This window comes from Bombus affinis, chromosome 5 (genome assembly GCF_024516045.1).
Source record: "Bombus affinis isolate iyBomAffi1 chromosome 5, iyBomAffi1.2, whole genome shotgun sequence".
Taxonomy (NCBI): domain Eukaryota; kingdom Metazoa; phylum Arthropoda; class Insecta; order Hymenoptera; family Apidae; genus Bombus; species Bombus affinis.
The window spans coordinates 6872118-6889749 of record NC_066348.1 but is presented as its reverse complement, the minus strand read 5'-3'; the positions used below and the strand labels follow the sequence as shown (position 1 = coordinate 6889749).

At 32.4% G+C, this 17632-nt stretch overlaps 3 protein-coding genes across 5 annotated transcripts; 2 read left to right on the top strand and 1 right to left on the bottom strand.

Moving 5' to 3' along the window:
• Positions 1 to 71: 71 nt before the first annotated feature.
• LOC126916500 (pickpocket protein 11) lies at positions 72 to 4399 on the top strand. Its single transcript, XM_050722346.1, has 8 exons — positions 72 to 693; positions 944 to 1135; positions 1327 to 1408; positions 1511 to 1750; positions 2634 to 2861; positions 3001 to 3185; positions 3511 to 3638; positions 4252 to 4399. The coding sequence occupies exons 1-8, from the start codon at positions 584 to 586 to the stop codon at positions 4350 to 4352; spliced, it is 1266 nt and encodes a 421-aa protein (XP_050578303.1). The 5' UTR covers positions 72 to 583; the 3' UTR covers positions 4353 to 4399.
• A 299-nt stretch (positions 4400 to 4698) lies between these two features.
• LOC126916498 (uncharacterized) lies at positions 4699 to 6205 on the top strand. Its single transcript, XM_050722344.1, has one exon. It carries the CDS (start codon positions 4701 to 4703, stop codon positions 6000 to 6002), a length of 1302 nt encoding a protein of 433 aa, XP_050578301.1. The 5' UTR covers positions 4699 to 4700; the 3' UTR covers positions 6003 to 6205.
• Positions 6050 to 17067, bottom strand: LOC126916494 (WD repeat-containing protein 75). 3 transcript variants are annotated; one of them, XR_007710619.1, is made up of 16 exons: positions 16723 to 17067; positions 16309 to 16510; positions 16044 to 16222; positions 15836 to 15955; positions 15544 to 15731; positions 15312 to 15470; positions 15035 to 15228; positions 14775 to 14959; positions 14548 to 14711; positions 14295 to 14481; positions 14043 to 14221; positions 13798 to 13970; positions 13500 to 13682; positions 7303 to 7491; positions 6929 to 7047; positions 6509 to 6557 (listed from the first exon to the last, which is right to left on the bottom strand). XR_007710619.1 is itself a non-coding variant. In XM_050722339.1 (15 exons), the coding sequence occupies exons 1-15, from the start codon at positions 16851 to 16853 to the stop codon at positions 6311 to 6313; spliced, it is 2610 nt and encodes an 869-aa protein (XP_050578296.1). In that variant the 5' UTR covers positions 16854 to 17066; the 3' UTR covers positions 6050 to 6310. The 3 variants fall into 3 exon arrangements, 1 of the variants encoding a protein (XP_050578296.1); XM_050722339.1 differs by lacking the exon at positions 7303 to 7491 and having other exon boundaries at positions 6050 to 6557; positions 16723 to 17066; XR_007710620.1 differs by lacking the exon at positions 6509 to 6557 and having other exon boundaries at positions 6972 to 7047; positions 7261 to 7491.
• Between the last annotated feature and the right edge of the window lie 565 nt (positions 17068 to 17632).

Sequence of the window (17632 nt, the reverse complement as noted above, 5' to 3'; positions counted from 1 at the left end):
TTACAATTTAGTTTTTGTATATTTTATGTACTTGTTGGACTATACCAGGCTAATATTATATCTGAAACATTGACTAATGTACGGATGGAGAAACAAATACTTTCACTATTGCTACTATTATTCGTTATAATTTATTATTATGAAAATACATTAATATTTCCATATATGTACATATATATTGGTAAAAGGAAAGAACATAACGAGAAGGGAAATTGATATTTCTTTTTACAAAATTTATTTTTTATCGAATTATTTTTGTCCATTCTTATCGAATTATTATCAATTTTTTGTTAACTTATTCAATTTAGTTTAAATGATCTATACTTGCTGCAATAAAAATGAAACAACATAAAAGTGAAATATTCTATTCAATTGATCCCTAAAGATATAAAATAATGCATGAAACAAGCTCAGCTCGCGTAATAAAATAATCATAAACTTATGCATGCATCCAGTGATTAAATCAAAATGTTTGTATAATTTATGAAATAACTCGTACCATATTTAATCGATTCGTTTATAATTAAGAAAGCAGTCTATTTAATTCGATTAGTTCAATCTAGTACGTTAGTTTAGCACAACAATGAAGGCAAAATTCGTTTGGTGGTGGAAAATTATCAAACAATATTTAACAAATTGTACTATCCACGGTGTTAAATATCTTGTGAACGATCAGCTTTCGTACATAGAAAGGTAAACGCGTCTATTTAAAAATCATTATTTATAAAAATCACAATTAACACTATTAATATGTACCGATGCAATGCTTTAAGTTTCCCTTCTTTTTTCATGTAGATTGAAAATTTATAATATGAAATATACAATTAATATAGTGGGATAGAAATAATTTTAACTAAATAATGACGAAGGAACTTTACATTTTTACAACTAACTTTACTTTACTAACTAACTTACTAACTAACTTAACTAACTAACTTTACAGATTATTTTGGCTAATTTTTTGTGCACTGTCTTGGTACGGTTGTGCAAATATGATTAAGGATGTAGTGAGAAATTACATTCAATATCCTGTTGCTTTAACTACCGAGACTACATATGTTGATTGGCAAACACCCTTTCCTACGGTTGCTTTTTGCATTACTTCCACTTCCGCCATTAAAAAATATTTCAAAAGGTACGTTAAAATTTTAGTTTAAGAAATTTTTTTTCTCATTTTACATTATGATTAAAATTTAATTACAGGGAATTTGTACTACTATTAAGCAATTTAAAATATTATTATATTTGAAATAGTAATTATTTATATTACGAATTAAAATATAAAAAATTTGTAATTTTCTAAATGATATCTGTGCTTTTTTTAAGAAACCCGGGATTGTTCACTAATTATTCCAACCCGAATTTCCTCCGTGCATCGACGGAAGATCTTTTGTCTCTTTATCAAGAGGTAAATGATTATTAATTTTCTTGCAGTTAGATATATCGCACTTATCCAGCGCTAAAGTTGAAATACTGCAAACATGTATCTCTTAACCTTTATTTATTGCAGATGCGTGTTCCTTGCGAAGAATTCTTGGCGGAATGCACGTGGAACAACGTAAAATTCGATTGCTGCACTGAATTTCAGGAACTGAGGAAAACTGGCGTGGGATATTGCATCGCGATGAATACGTTCCATTTGAAACCCGCTGTACGTTTCTTCGTGAATCGCACCGTGAAGTACGGCGATCTTATCGTCGATATTCGACTAGATGCAAAGATGAAGAGATATCTTTTCGCTGGATTCACAGTTCGTACTTGTTTTTTTTAACAATATTTCTGGATCATCTTTTAATAAAAAAACTAGTATAATTATAGAATTAGAACTTAATGAAAACAAATTAATTTTAGTTGGCTCGATTTTAGTCTTTGTAGATATAAACATGATATACTTAATTTTTAATAAAAACAGCACTAAAAATAGATCTATAAATAAAAAATTGTTATATCTAATAATATCTGAGTGGCGGTTTAACTCGCCCTACTTAAAAGGTTGGTTAACGAGTTAATTAATTTAATGTTAATTTTATTTAAAAAATCTTAGCTATAATTCGGTCATTACTTTAATACTTAAACAAGCAAATCACTTCCTCACGTGTTTTTGGAAGAGTAAACAATAGAGGGAACAGTATTGGGTGATCCAAAAGGAAGTATTGGTCAGGAAGTTACAGTTATCCTTAAAGAAATACGGCAGCGCGTAATTAAGTTTTTTTTTTTAAGTCAAAGCAAATATGTAAACAATGATTTAAAGTATCTAAACATAGTCTGATCTTTTGATAAAATGTTCCATGTGCATAGCTTCATCAATTATCTGAGGACGCATTCATATGATATACAATACACCATTAATGAATTATCAAGCAGCTTTAAAGAAACACAAATTGATAAAATTTGATCCTTCTTATATCCTCGAGACAATTAGTTAAAGGCATGCATCGTTTAAAATTTAATACTAATCAAACATGTTTCTTCAAAAGTAGTTTTTAATTATAAGTTCAATACACAAAATGGTACGTATTACTTTATAAATCAAACTAGAGAGCCTGTTATAAATTACTATATTGGTTTTACTATAATACTGTTTCAAAATAAAAAGGAAAGAAATACTCGATACAAAAATTATACACCCACAGGTACATCTTTTGAATAATTTGAAGTTACCAATGCTTAACAATGTGGGGATGGACGAGATACGTATAAAAGCCGGAAAAACGACCCGAGTCGAGTTCATAATGAAAGACACGTTCAACGAGGTTGGCGTGAAGAATATTGCTGCTGAGCACAGGGGCTGTCGGTTTCGCGACGAAATACGACCGAACAATCTATTTAACATTTACAGTAGCGACTCGTGCTATCTGGAAGTACGTCAATCTTTCTTTTTCGTCATAACTACACCGATGTGTTTTCGAATATGCAATAATCCTTCCTCATTGTTGGCCGACGGAGCATGATTTATAGTCTTATGTCGGCACTAATAAATTAAGTGGTATTTATCGCTAGGTAATTATAGAACGAATGATAAAGCTCTGCGGGTGCGTGAATTTTTATTATTTCGTGCCCCAAGGGGCAAGAGCTTGCAACGGCACCGAGACGATCTGTATAATAGCCAATAAAACGAATATCGACTTGCAATCGCTCAGAGACGAAGGATGTCTTCCGGATTGCGAAGGGACTTTGTTGCTCGTGTACGAATCCTATAAAAATATTATGCTCGCATCGAAGGTTTTGCACGAGATAGTATAGTTCCCTTTATTTTATGTATGAACACGTTTGAACGCACTTGTGGAGTTGGAGAAAGGCATTAATTGAAATACAATTAACGTAGAATATCTTGAAAATATTAAAATATCCTAAGATCGCTTGTATCGTACAATGTAGCACTCACTCTTTTGAAAGTAATTATTTTATCTCTTCTAAGCACTATATTGGACACAAAATATCTGTTAATCTGTATTTGTTTACAAATTAATTTATAATGCCTTTAAGTATAAGTGGTATTTCGTATTGCAGAAATCGATTGGAACCTTCTGAATATGATACTCCGAGTCAAATGTATGCACGACTTCATTTTACCTTGCTATCACATCCAACGGTCCGTTATCGTCGATATGTGGTTAACGATCTTTTAGATGTTATAGGTAAACGATTAACAATAGTAATTAATAGTAACAATTATTTAGTCAATTGTAATAAAATATTATGGAGGTAGAGGAAGAATATTTCTCGCGCATTTTTTTTACAGATCTTTTCATTATCAGCGCTATTTTTATTAACTATTAAACAAGTTGTTCATCCGACATTGATAAAGCAATTTGGAAAACATAATTACATAAATTAATGGAACATTACAACCAATATGATTATAACCATAGTCAGAATAAAAGAAAAATTTATTTTATAAAGTAACAAATTTTCTCTTTGAGATAAAGATATATACAGACCGTAAAATAATTAGTATGTTGAATTACTCATTATTATTTTCCTTGATTATCAATTGTTTAAAAGGAATTCCTCTACTGTGATTACCATGTAGGAAAATTTGTATTTTTGATATTTGTGTGGACATAAAGCTAGAATGGAGAAGTTAGTATCCATTATATTACAATAACCAAACAAATTTGACTTTATATTTGTAATAAGCTTTCCTGATATTTCAAATATTATTATGTTTCTAAAATTTGTCAATGTTTGAAACATTTTGTACTATATTATCTTACAACGTTACGTTATCTGATTGTTTGTTATTTTTAGTTTCTGTTGGAAGTGCGGTTGGTCTCTTCATGGGTGCCAGTATCTTAAGCATCTTCGAGTTACCGTATTGGTTATTCGTTCGTCGAGACAGAATAGCGTAAAATCCAAATCTTCATGGATTAAAGTATTAGAACGTGGACAAAGAACGATTTATGCGACTGTGTCAGTTATTGCTTTTTTTGAGCGTTAAAGTTAGCTGTTGCACAGGCTTAGCATGCTTAATAGAATGAAGAAACAGAGCAAACATTACGATGTTTACACGTACTCGATAGTAGCGTAATCCGAATCATGTGGCGCACAGATCTTTCGTCTCGTTGCCGCTTTATCTCAGCACTGATTGTCGGTAAATATACACGCCAAAAAACAGATACAAGTACCTTGTTGTAAATTCATCATAGATACCTACGGTCTAAAAAGGAAAGCTGCTTATATAAAGAGGATCAGTCGTTATGATAGTTATTTCCTCAACCATGTCAAAATCAGAGCTGGAAGTTCGAATCGCGCCAGAATACTCGATCAGCGAACATCTATCTAATGTGGATGCTTATCGAAATTTATTCACCCTTCAAGATGTACAAGCTTTAGTGAAACATGCAACAGGCAGCGATCTAGTGGTGCACAAATTCTTCTTGAGATCATATTCTGATGGGAAGCTCGGATTTTTGGGATCACATCAGAAGCTCAGTGTGGAAGTCAAAACCGCAAATGGGAAAGATATCCTGTCCTTCTTCGTTAAAGTCGTGCCATACGATGTACCCAGTCAAGCTGAATACGTGCTTGATAAATGTGTCTTTCTAAAGGAGAAAATCTTCTATCGTGACATATTTCCTCAACTGTATCATGAGTATAAAGATGAACCATGGACAGCAACTTGTTTCTTGGTCAAGGAGAATCTCTTGGTATTTGAAGATTTAGGTGTTAAAGGCTATTCGTTGAGGAATATGTTATTCGACAAAGAGCTCATTGTATCCAGTTTAACATCCATTGCCAGAATGCATGCATCCTCTCTGTTAGTGGAAGCACGTCTTGGAAAATCTTTGAAGAAAATATATCCACATGCTTTCGTTGAGAATGCTTTCTCTGAAACTGGCAAGACTAGAATGTGGTTTGAAGTAAGTGTGAATGCCATAGTTGCTGTAGCTGAACACCTTGGTCTGGATGCCAGTTTGGTACCAAAAGCTTGCGAAGAAGTATACGCAGCCTTAGAAATGTCAGCTACAAAAAGAAATGTTATTAGTCATGGAGATTTATGGGGGAATAATCTGATGTTCAGTAACACAGTACCTCCCAAGTGTTTTTTGGTAGATTTCCAGCTAATAAGATATTCTCCTCTGGCGCACGACGTGGTACAATTGTTGTATCTTTGTGCTGATCGTGATTTTAGAGGAAAGTGGGAAGAGGCTATGCTGAAGCATTATTATAGTGTGTTGTGTGAAATATTGACCTCAGCAAAATCAGTTTCTGTGAAAGTTCCATCTTGGTCAGAATTAGTCGAAGGGATGGAAGAGCAGAGACTATGTGCTCTAATCACTGCAGCTATAAATTTCCAGACTGTGTTATTGGATGAAAAAGTAGCTGCAGAAATTATGAATAATTCTGACAGTTATCATGAGTTTGAATTTGTAAATAGAAACGAAACAGTGCTGAAAATAATGAAAATTGATCCGGTATATAGAAAACGATTATCAGAAATTGTTACTGAATTGGTTGAGTTCAGTTTCCGATTAGATAAATTACCAAAACCGACATAACGTTATGAAATTTCTTATTACATAATAACAAGTTTTCTTACTCACACTTTATGACAAGTTTTTTATTCTAAGATTCAAGTCGCATTGTATTAATTAATTGTTATTCGGTGTTCCACTGTATGTACATTATTTATATATGGACATTGTTTACAAGAAAGTAATATCATAAATAGAATTTATGAAATAAAAGTTGTTCTTTCTTATTTCTGTATTTGTTTAAATAATTCATTAAAAAATCTATAATCGCTATTTTTTGCCAACTATTTTATAAACAATTTTTCTTTCGTGTATCGTAGGAATAAAAATCTTTACTCTATATTATAAATATTATCAGATGGTAAAGTTGGTTCAAGATTGTCATCTATCAATTGTTGTTCAATCTCCTCTCGATCTGGAAGTATAGTTCTAAGGAAAGACCAATTGTGATCGACAAGTTGTACTTTCGTTTCATCGACATTATCGATTTCAGCTACAGGTGTGGATTCACGATTTTCCGGTCGCGATAGTTCTTCTTCGCTTTCCTCTGACTCTTCGTCATTCTGCATTGTTTCATCCCTAAGCAGATCAAAATGAAAAGCATGTAATTTGTCCAAAATCAACTAACCACTAAGTTATCATTTCAAGGCTATTACTTGAAGATCTATTACTTAAAGCTTTAAGTAGTTTTAATTTCTGAATTGTAATAGTTCACTTCCAAACATTTCTCATAATTAGACTGTGGATCTTAATGCTATTTTACATTCCTATGAATATAGTTAACTTAATAGAGTTTTATTTGACTTACTAATTATTATAACGAATACTTCACTTTGAAAATTTTATATACTTTTGTTATACTGTTGTTTTTTTAAATTTCACAATAAATGTGTAAACATATCCATACAGTATACATATAATTTATTAATTACAATATTTTATTAAATTACCTCTCGATTCTATCGTCAGGTGATTGAGTTTTTGACAAAGATGACGAGAGCAGAGATGTGATGAATGATGCACAAAGCATCTTCATGGGCGGTAATGTGTGGGCTGAGACGCTGAGAAGCTGAAAGGCATAATTAATATTATCTTAAATATAGAAATTCACGCAATTTTTAATACATTCAAAATGTGCTTAATATCTTTTTGAAAAAAAGAAATAAATAAATAAAATACTCCTTTTAAATAAAAATGTTTGTCTACCTAGATAAAAATAAACAACGAATTAAAGACGATAAAGAAAGAAACAAAAATAAAACATTTCAAGTAAGGAGCTAACTATAATTGGGAAAGATACGTATGATATTTGACATGCGTTTACTTCTTCGGTAATACTTGTGACGCTCGCGACATCCGATTAGTTAATTAGTCTTAAGGCTGACGCAGGCACACCCCCGAACGAAAATTTCTGCAATTCCTGCAATCTTCTACTTCAGATCTAGGTTGACGCGTCTCTTACAACCTACACGAATATTCTTCTCGGTATACACCAGTTTTCGCCAGAAAGTTGCTAGAAAAGACGCATGTTTCATCAAGCAAAACACAAGCGATAATACCGAGAAACATACACTATCTATATTTAGTATCTTAACAGAGTATAACAGTACTTCATAGAGTTTCCCTTTTCATCGATTACCATTGAGATGTCTAGTATAGTTGCACGACATTTAGTATTTTCTATGATATTATTTCGTAGAGTTTCCTTTAATTAACTCTTACTGGGATATTCCGTGCATATAATATACAAAATTCTTTAAATAATTGTAATATTAAAATGTTAGCTAAATTAATGATAAATAATTAACGTTTATTATATTACAAATACGAACAGCTTAACACGTTACTGTTAAAGTAATGTCCTATCTTTAGAGTTACCAGTGTTTTTAAGCTCACGAGATATACGCATAAGTAGCACTTTTTAAATAGCTGCGCATCGATGCAACGTACGCGTCACCGAATGTGCAAATATCAACAAATGTATTAAGCATATAAATTGACAGGACTATTATCTTAACGAAATTAAAATCGAAACATGTAAATGGATCAAAGGTGCATTTAATTGGTAAGAAGGTCAATCTGTCGACGTGTGACGTCCTCGTGGATTTTGACGAAACCTTTTTTAATTACCTTGTTGCGACGCGCGTATAACGAGAAAAATAATAAAAACAGGCAGCGGGACCTCTATGACCTTGACAAAATAAAATACCGTCTTAGTCAACAATACGGCTTACTCCGTCTTATGGAATGGAGATAGATCTTTAAATTTTTAAATGTTGAGCTTTGTCGGCACTATCAGCGTTATCGTTGTAGTATCGTTTAGGCCAAATCCATTCACATATTGATAACTTTTGAACCAATGGGTTCCTAAACTCAAAACTTTTGTTCATCGAGTACCATTAGAAAATAGAAAAAAAATGTTAAACAGCGATGCCCCGAAGAGAGGTTCAACTATAAACGTCGTTGTATTTTTTCCAAGGTCATTGGGATCGGACCGCATGTTTTTATTAGATTTCTCGTTATATAGGCGTTACAACAAGGTAATTAAAAAAGACCTCGTCAAAATTCACGAGGGCGTCATACACCGGCAGATTCACCGGCAAGAAACAATGCCGCTGTGCAAGTTTACGGGAGAATGGCGACCAGTTTAAAACAATCTAACAAGATTAGATAGAATGCCCGTCTCGATATACACCTACACATGAGGAGAATACGATTTTATTAATAGGTAACGTAACAATATCAGGACAGCCCCCGCAGGAGATAAGACTTTGTTCCTAGCTTCGCCAACAGGTTCGTCCTGACCTGGTTTTACCGGAACATTTGCAAACAATTCCGAAGCGACATTGAAAACCATCGTTCTCCATTGTGCACCGTAACGAGAATGAATAAAGGCTCGTACTGTCGAAAGTTTTGATTCTTCATCGACTGTTGCAACTTTGGTTTCCAGTTCGTTAATCTTTCCGAAGAATCGGAAACTTATTACGCACATCTGAAGCTCCGCTCCGACTGGTCGCGCGGCGATCTATCATTTTTGCCAGAGCAAATGTGGCCGCAGACTGAGAGACATTGAGAGAAAGTTAAAGATAAATTATTGATACCGAATGAATGAATAAATTGGAATAAATAGAAATATGAAACTTACGTAACGATATGCCAAACTGTTTAATGTTATAAACAGCGGATGTTTAATATTAGATTAATATAATCCATTAGGATGGATTTAGATAAATATAGATAAATTAAATTATTTCGCACGTCTAAAATTAAATTGTTGATATTAGCAAAGAAAGTGAGAATATATATAGCAATGATAGGAAATAATATAAAATTATTGTTACCGAAGAAAGACATTGTTTTGCAATTTAGAAAAATACTAGGGTTCGTGTTTGATTTCTTGTTATGCATTTCTAGAAAAATATAGAACGTAACGTAACATAAATAAGGAACAGTCATCAGGTGGTTCATAAGCAATTAACTCTACTATTCCACAGAACTGACGCAATATGCAAGAAAGCTGTGAGCTAGCGGATATCCGTGTACTGTGAATCTTAAATAACGACGTAGACCTACCTAATTAATCAATAGCGACGAGATGTTTTGTGTCCGCTTTTATACGTCTTCAACACTGAAAACGCTCCCAAGCACGTTTCAAAATATCTTTATGATTATTTAGATAAATATACAAAATATGCCTAACACATTATTTGGAAAAAATGAAACAGAAAGATATCTCTCATAAATATGAACAATTTAAATAGCTAAAACTATATAAATAGTGAAAATAGTTTTTTCTCTTTAAAACAGTCATTAAAAACGTTTAGTTCCCCGCAAAAAAATTGATATCTTGTAATAGATTCTCTCAATAAACGTTAAGAAAATAACGCGTATAGGTCTCTGAACGATCTTGTAGAATTAATTATCCGTTGCGTCCGTGTTCTCCATAACGCCATCATTAGCGGATCATGCGGCCTTAAGGACCGTAGAAACTCATGTGATGATCCTTAATTTGCTTAGCCTCCAGACACTAAAGGCGTTCTCCAAATGGGGCAAGATTTTACTTTTAGACAAGCTGATATTATCGCGTTCATTTAAATGATCACACGCAGACCGACATCGTATATGAGACAGTTCAAACGAGTTTCTCTCTCTTTCTCTCTCTCTCTTTCTCTCCCGTCTACTTGTTGCACCAGCTTGGTCACGATAAGGGAAACTCGGTCTATTGATTTTGCATTGGCCTTAAAGCGATGAGATTTTGTAGCGGTACACGTGGACATCCCTTCTTGAGACCGATCTCCATTGTTCTTTGGAATGTTTGCGTGTTATCAAACAGTCAGTTTATTTCTGAATTTCGCCTCTATCTCCACCCTGTTGGCTAATTACAAATTTCTTATCATGCTGAAAGAGAAGTGAACGAGTGAGACCAAATATTATTTCTGTTTCTTTTCTTCGCCTTTATCTCCTCTATAATTATTTCACAAAAAGATACCAATATGTTCGTTGTGATTTTCAATGTTTTCGGGTCTTTGAAAGAATTCTTCTATGTGTTAGGTGTTTAAAGTTGAGATTTTTGAAAGAATTATTCAGCCTGCAATTTTATCACGTACTTGGACGATTTCCGGGAAGATCGAGACGATTCCTTGAGTGACGCGTGCCGAAGGTTTTTCCGTCGAAGACAATGCCCTAGGTCAGAGGGACAACTGGAACGCCGTAAGAGGGTGGGAGTGCGGAGAAGTAGCTCCTATATTAAATCATGGCGAGGCCACTTCCCAAAGTCAGTTCTACGTTGAACGCTCAGACAAGAAACTCTTCATCGGTGACTCTTTCTCCATCGTTTTATCGAGCAACACGTTATTATCTCTTCTTCTACTTTATTGTGAAGATATCCTTGTGAACAGTGTCTATTACTCAATACAATCAAGTATAAAGTAAAAGAAGAAAATAAAAGGTAAATTTAAACAGAGGAGATCGGGATCTTGATATTCTGCAATTTGTTTGATATTCTTCATTGAAAGTAACTTTTAGGCATTTGTAATTGGCAGAATTTTTCAAATATTATACTGAAGTATCAAGCTGGCGACTACGTTCTTCAACTAAATTATCTCGTGTATCAAGAGAGAGTAGAAGAAGTAGCTTCCGACGTCTGTCTACGACAATTTCGGGTATGAAGTTAACAGCGTGGAATTCTGTGTGCATCCTGATAGTTGTCTTCTTCCTAATGGTTGCCACGTCTGCATATCCTGCTGGCAATCCAGAGATAGTGAGTACCTCTCTTCATATACTTTTAATGAAATAGTGTAACTAACACTTGAATAACACTGACAAGTTACTTCAACTATCTTTGATTATTTAAATTTGTTAAAGATGATACATTTATTGTGTTACATTGATCTGTTAAACGTAATGATACACGTGGTTCATCAGCGTTCCATCGTGGTCCATTTATCATATTCTGCATCTCGTTTTCCATTTACTTTCTTGTAGATGGTTTAATACATCAATTCTTGATATGAATCTTGTTTGAAACGTAACCACGTGCTGAAAGTGGCGCGTGGGCATCTGCTTGGGGCTTTGACTCATAAAGTCGCGTTCCTCTCTGCGAATTAGGCACGTAAATGCGATGAAAAGAACGATAAAGCGGACAAGTATAGGAAGACACGTTCGTGAGTCAGCCTATTACACAGCAACCGGTGATGTCCGGTGAATATCCAGAAACTATTAAACCAAAGTGTAGTCTCTGAAAATGAAGCAGCTTTCTTCATTGCATTAATTTTTCATTGCTTCGTTATAATCTTCGTTATAATTCTTGTTTTCGCAAAAAGAAAGAAAGAAATAATCGTTCTATCGTTTAAAAGAAAACGATAATTTCAAACAAGTCATGATTTTCTGGCAATCAGAAAATGTTATCGTTAGGTCGCGCGAGTTTGCATTGACAAAATGGAGCAAATAGATAAGGGGGAAACACATAATACACGTGTATGACGATAATTTCGCCTGAAATGACATAATTCGGTCATCGATATTCATATAGATACAACAAAGACTTTCTCAATTAGATATAGAGCTATAATTGAATTTCCAATTAATTTCATACGTTGACTGTTTCATAAGTTGTTGGTTTGTGTGAAATATTTTTTTTTTTTTAAATAAAGAGGAATCTTTTACGCAGAGTGCAGAGAAATCAATAGAAATAAATGGAATTCCGTGTTTCCCTTCTTATAAGCACGTGGGATGCATATGATAATATTGCAAGCACGAGTGGACGTTGCTCGCGAATGGTACTTATTAAATCAATCTCTTTTCTCTACTTGTATTGGTATATCTAATCAAACCGAACTGTAGGTGGTACCGTAAACAGAAATCATGAAAATTCCATTCGAATCGTTCGATTATAGTTGAAGTCACAATCTCGAGATTCTATTTCAGAAATATTTTTATCACGAATTTTTTTAATATTTCATAGCGATATTAAAATTGTAATATAATTGAGAAACGGAAGGATGATGTTAAATTACTTTAAATGTATCATAGTTTTAATTTTGTAATTAAATTCTAAAATTAAATAAAAAAAGTCACAATTATCAAAATAGAAATGATAAAAGTGATTTATAAATAAAATTTGCATAAGAAAGGAACATTTTAAATTGTGACTTCCGTTTATCGAAAAGATTGTTCAATTTATTTATATCTTTGTTTCATAGTGCACACGGTTCTTTGAGTTTTATTAAACGTTACCAATTATTTTTTTAAGACGTATAACTTGCAGGCGATCGAGAATATGCGACAGATCCCACAGTGGCACTGTTTACGCTATAGAAAATTCGATCTCGTACGCCGCTGTCGGAATTACCGTTTAGGAAGGAAACACTGACAAAAACAAACTCATCGCAATCCCGTATGGACGACCGCAACGAATAAGTCACAATATTTCAAGTTTCATCGACCAGCTGTTCTAAATGTTCTGCTGCAAATACTCAAACTTATATAAAAATGAAATGAGATGTGGCACGTCATAATAATACTTTGGAATTACTTATGAACTTAGTTGATAAATGCAACTTGCATAGATTATAATTTAATTCTTCGCGTCTCGTTATTTACTGCAAGACTGTATTTCCAAGACTTCAAAATTTATCTTCATCTTTTAATTTGTATAAAATAGAAACAGGAAAGAAAATAGATAAAAAGATGAGAATATCTTACGGGATTAACAGTTTCCATTTTCCTAAGATTAAAACTTCGATAAATATTACTCTATATTGTATTAAGTTATTAATATTACTTGTACTTCTATATTTCCTACTTAATTATTTATACTATATTGTACGAGAAATTGTGTATATATAAACGCTCTTTGATCTCATTGTAAGATGAGAATATGTTCTAGAATAAAATTATTTTTTCTATCACGAAATTATTTTGAGATGAATATCACCTACCTGGCGGATCATGCATCTTCTAATTATAACATAAATATATAATTAAAACATAAATCGCAAAGGTATATTTTTTTTTACTTACCTCTTTCACCATTCCTTTTCCTGTTCTCAGTTGTTCGTGCATAAATGGAGCGGGTACTTCCTTGTCTGTGGTAGTCGTGCTCGCTATTAAATTGCTAAAGGCGGTCGCAGGAACTATTGCATTCGTAGATAAAATTTCAAGAGAAATAGTCACTTCGGATTCTGGTTCTAACGTTAATAATTCCTATTTATAAAACAATTAAATATATATAGTACATATAATCATTGTATTGGATGATTCAATAAATGTACAGATATTTTGTATCAATACGTTTTGCATACATTTGCCGTGTACGTACTTGATTAGAATCTAAAAAGAAAAGCTGCGATTTTCGTTGCCACAATCTGTACGATGAATCTCGTTTCACTTGTAAATGTGGTACAAAGGTGGCTCCCAAAATGAAACTATTATTTTCGATAAAATCTTTTCTTGTGTAGACGGGTGTCGATTTGTGGGGTGTGAATACAAACACTAAAATTAATAGATTACTTGCTATGCAAAAATAAAAATTTGGGTATCTTTTAAAGCAAGTTATATATTTACGTGAATTATCAGTCGTGAAAACAGCCATGTACGTTGATTTCGGATCTGCCGTAAGAGTTGCAATTTTTAGAGGTACGCTCCATATTAACGTGAGCGACAGGATGTTCCACACCGCAATATGCTGCGTGGAAACTGCTACCACAAGATGACAAGCATCTTGTTTTCCAAATTCAATTCGCCTAATAAAACATATATAATAATCCCAATACTGTTCTTATGATTATTATAAGGTCTATTTTTCATAAAACTTACGTCACTGGATACTGATATTGACAGTGTGTAAGGCTACATTTAAATGTACAAGTATCAGGAGTCCATATTGTTAGACTAGAATCGAAACCAATACCAACTAATGAACCATCAATCGAGAAACCAGCATCCGTTGCAGGCAGATTTCTGTAATCTCCTACACTATGGCACTGCCAAAATTTATTTTTTTCTACAACAAATTTAATTTTAAAATTTAATACTACAATTCTCTTATTACAACATAACTTTTACATACTGTGTAAGGATGAAGGTTCTACGAGATGCCATAATTTGAATTTTCTATCTCTGCCTGTTGTAACTGCCAGTGCTCCCTCATCACCGAATAACATGCACGGTTGGAAGTGCAAAGCATTCACACCACCATCGTGAGGAAGCTCGATTGACGTGTTTAACGCGAACCTAACAGGTTGACAACACAGTATCTTAATATTTACACATCAAGAATGCATATCTTGTACTTACTGTTGTTGTTTAACGTCATACATCCAAAATTTCAGCCTTACTTCTATACATGACATTTTATCGTTTCGTTCTTCAACAGTCGCCATCCACATACCATCATGATTTATTGCTATTTTTGTAACTTCCGTGTTTATAACAAGTACATTACGCTCTTGCGTTAAAAAATTTTGTGCCGTAATATTTATCTGAAAATTTATCAACAAGTTAATAAACGACATAGCGTAAATTTTTTATCTGTTTTATATTACGCTGTTACTCACATTATATAATAAACTTTTTGTATGAGTATTATAAAATTGAACATGTCCGGTACGACTATTTAGAACTAAACAATTCGTACGTGGATCAACAATAAGGCCAGCAGGAAATAAATCTTTAGAAGATAAGGTCACGCCCCATGTAAAATTTTGTATAACTGATGTCAATTTTCTTTGTGGATTTACAACCACGATACCTATGATTATAGATATATTTTATAAATATATTTCATCTATCTAAAATAGATCTAAAGATTTAAATATCTAAAAATATTCATACCATTATCTAAAGTAGATACAGCCACATATAAATTATCAGGAGCAATAGTAAGGTGTTTAATAGGTGCAGGTAATCGAGGAAGAAAAGATTTTTGATGTGAATTTGCTAAAACCCATTTCACTAGAACACATTCTCCTCCTCCTGTATACATGTGACCACCTACAATTTTTATGGTATATACAGTTATTGTACATGTTGAAATTTAAAAAAATATAAGAAATATATATCTTACCTGATTTACTGAATACTATTTCTGTAACAGGTAATGTATGCCAATGATAAACTGCTGTATAAGGTCTTGTTTGAAACAAACCCTTCCAGACTACGACACGACCAGTCGAATCTCCTGTGGCAACACATTCTTCTTCTGGATGTCCAGCAATGCACGTTGGTATTCTACCTGTTTTACCTGTCTTATGTCTGCGATCATGAAATATGGCGATATTTATAAGTATTTTTTATTGAAAATTTCAGTTTGTCTTTAATGTTAAATAATTTTTCTTAAGTATAATTTATCAACGTACAATTTATCAACAAAATTTCTTGATGGATTCAATATATGCAAATCTACATCATGAAGGAGTGCTATTAAATTCTCACCATGATTACCAATTATATCAACATAATATTCATAAGATTTTGTCCTGTAATAATATGTAAAAATAATACATCACATAAATAATACATAATAAGAGCTTCATCCATAATTGTTGAAGTGCAAATTTTTCTTACGATATACATGTAGACTTTGCACAAACTCCATTATCCAGATCAAATAACACTATATAAATTTTTGTGTTGCATTTGGAAATATATGTCACAAGCACTTGACGCAACTCATTTCCATTATGAGTTTTATAATTTACAATGTGAAATGTTTTTATTTTTGGCTCTACTTGAAATTTTAATTCCTGTAAAAAGTATAACAATTATGGATTTATAAAAGTCTCAAAAATCATGATTTTATACTGCTAAAAAATACATTTAAAGTTTATACCAATTTCTTTGTGATAATGCCACTTTGACAACTCCAAAAATTTAATTCTCCATTTTCTGTACAGGCAATGATCAGATTGGGATTTTCTGGATGTATTATTAATCCTGCAATTTTGTAATTTGCTGGTTCTAATTCTTTAACAAAATCTCCAGTTTGTGTACTGTAAGCTCTTATAACATGCTTCCATACTATGTATAATGTTCTGTAACGTATATGTATTACTTAATAGAAATATTAACTATAACTTTTTTCTTGAATACCGTAGTCTAACATTTATAACGATATTTACTCATATAATTCCATTAACAAAATTAAAGAAGTACATGTTTAGTACCATTATGTTTACAACCAGAAATTTCATAGTTAAACGCCAAAAAAGATTATAATTTTTGTATATGCTGAATTAAAACTTACTCTCCATCGTGTGAAAAAACTGGCCGTTGATCAATTATACTTCCTCCGCCTTTTCTTGTTACAACTAAATCGTCTACATCAATTACTTCAATATTTGTTGAATCGCGTCGTGTATTCAATTTCATCTGCATTTTGTCAATTATGTCTTAAGAGACTAATGTTCCTAATAATTAAACGCGGTATTGTATACCCCATATATTAATGACGCAATAAAATACAAAATACAGTAAAAATATTATATTTTGATAACTATAAACACGTAAAACATAAATTAACCAAACTAAATGCCTATCACATGGTGCCTTCTCGTATCCAAAGATCCAAATACTTAAACAAACTTCATTTACCATTTCTGCAACTGCAATGATAAAACTACCTAGATCCTTAGGTACAACTTCATTTGGAAGAATCATAGTGTATTTTTTCACAATCGTAATAACGGCTAGTAATAATCTTAACAAATGTAAAAAGATTTATTTAATTATTTATATATTTAATATTCATAAATAAAAATATCAACTATAATAAAATACATTACAAGTTTATTATTAATTTACATACTACACATTCACCCACTACAGTAATTGAAATTGTAGTTTAGCGACATCTGAAATACTTTATGCACGTTATAAAATGCATCGATAACTGTAGTATTTCTTTTATCGGAATCTACAATACCCTATGTCGACATAGTAGATTCGAACCATAGGGAATCTTCTTTATTAATGGTAGATGAATTATGCATTTATTAATTCTACTAACATAATAGAATTAATCGGTTTTAAATTGAATTACTTCTTCTACCGATAAGTTTCAATTTCTTATTGTAAAAAATTGTATCTTTATAATGATCATACTCATATTATTGTATTCTGTATATTCGTTAAATATTAATAATGAATATGTGATA

Bases quoted from the DNA above. Each gene is read 5' to 3' on its own strand.
- LOC126916500 (XM_050722346.1), top strand. From the start codon at position 584: ATGAAGGCAAAATTCGTTTGGTGGTGGAAAATTATCAAACAATATTTA. The intron at 694-943 runs GTAAACGCGTCT...CTAACTTTACAG, and splicing joins CAGCTTTCGTACATAGAAAG to ATTATTTTGGCTAATTTTTT. The intron at 2,862-3,000 runs GTACGTCAATCT...ATTTATCGCTAG, and splicing joins GCGACTCGTGCTATCTGGAA to GTAATTATAGAACGAATGAT.
- LOC126916498 (XM_050722344.1), top strand. From the start codon at position 4,701: ATGATAGTTATTTCCTCAACCATGTCAAAATCAGAGCTGGAAGTTCGA.
- LOC126916494 (XM_050722339.1), bottom strand. From the start codon at position 16,853: ATGCAGATGAAATTGAATACACGACGCGATTCAACAAATATTGAAGTA. The intron at 14,222-14,294 runs GTAAGTTTTATG...ATGTTTTATTAG, and splicing joins CAATATCAGTATCCAGTGAC to GCGAATTGAATTTGGAAAAC. The intron at 7,048-13,499 runs GTAAGTAAAAAA...TATGCCTTTCAG, and splicing joins GAAAAGGAATGGTGAAAGAG to CTTCTCAGCGTCTCAGCCCA.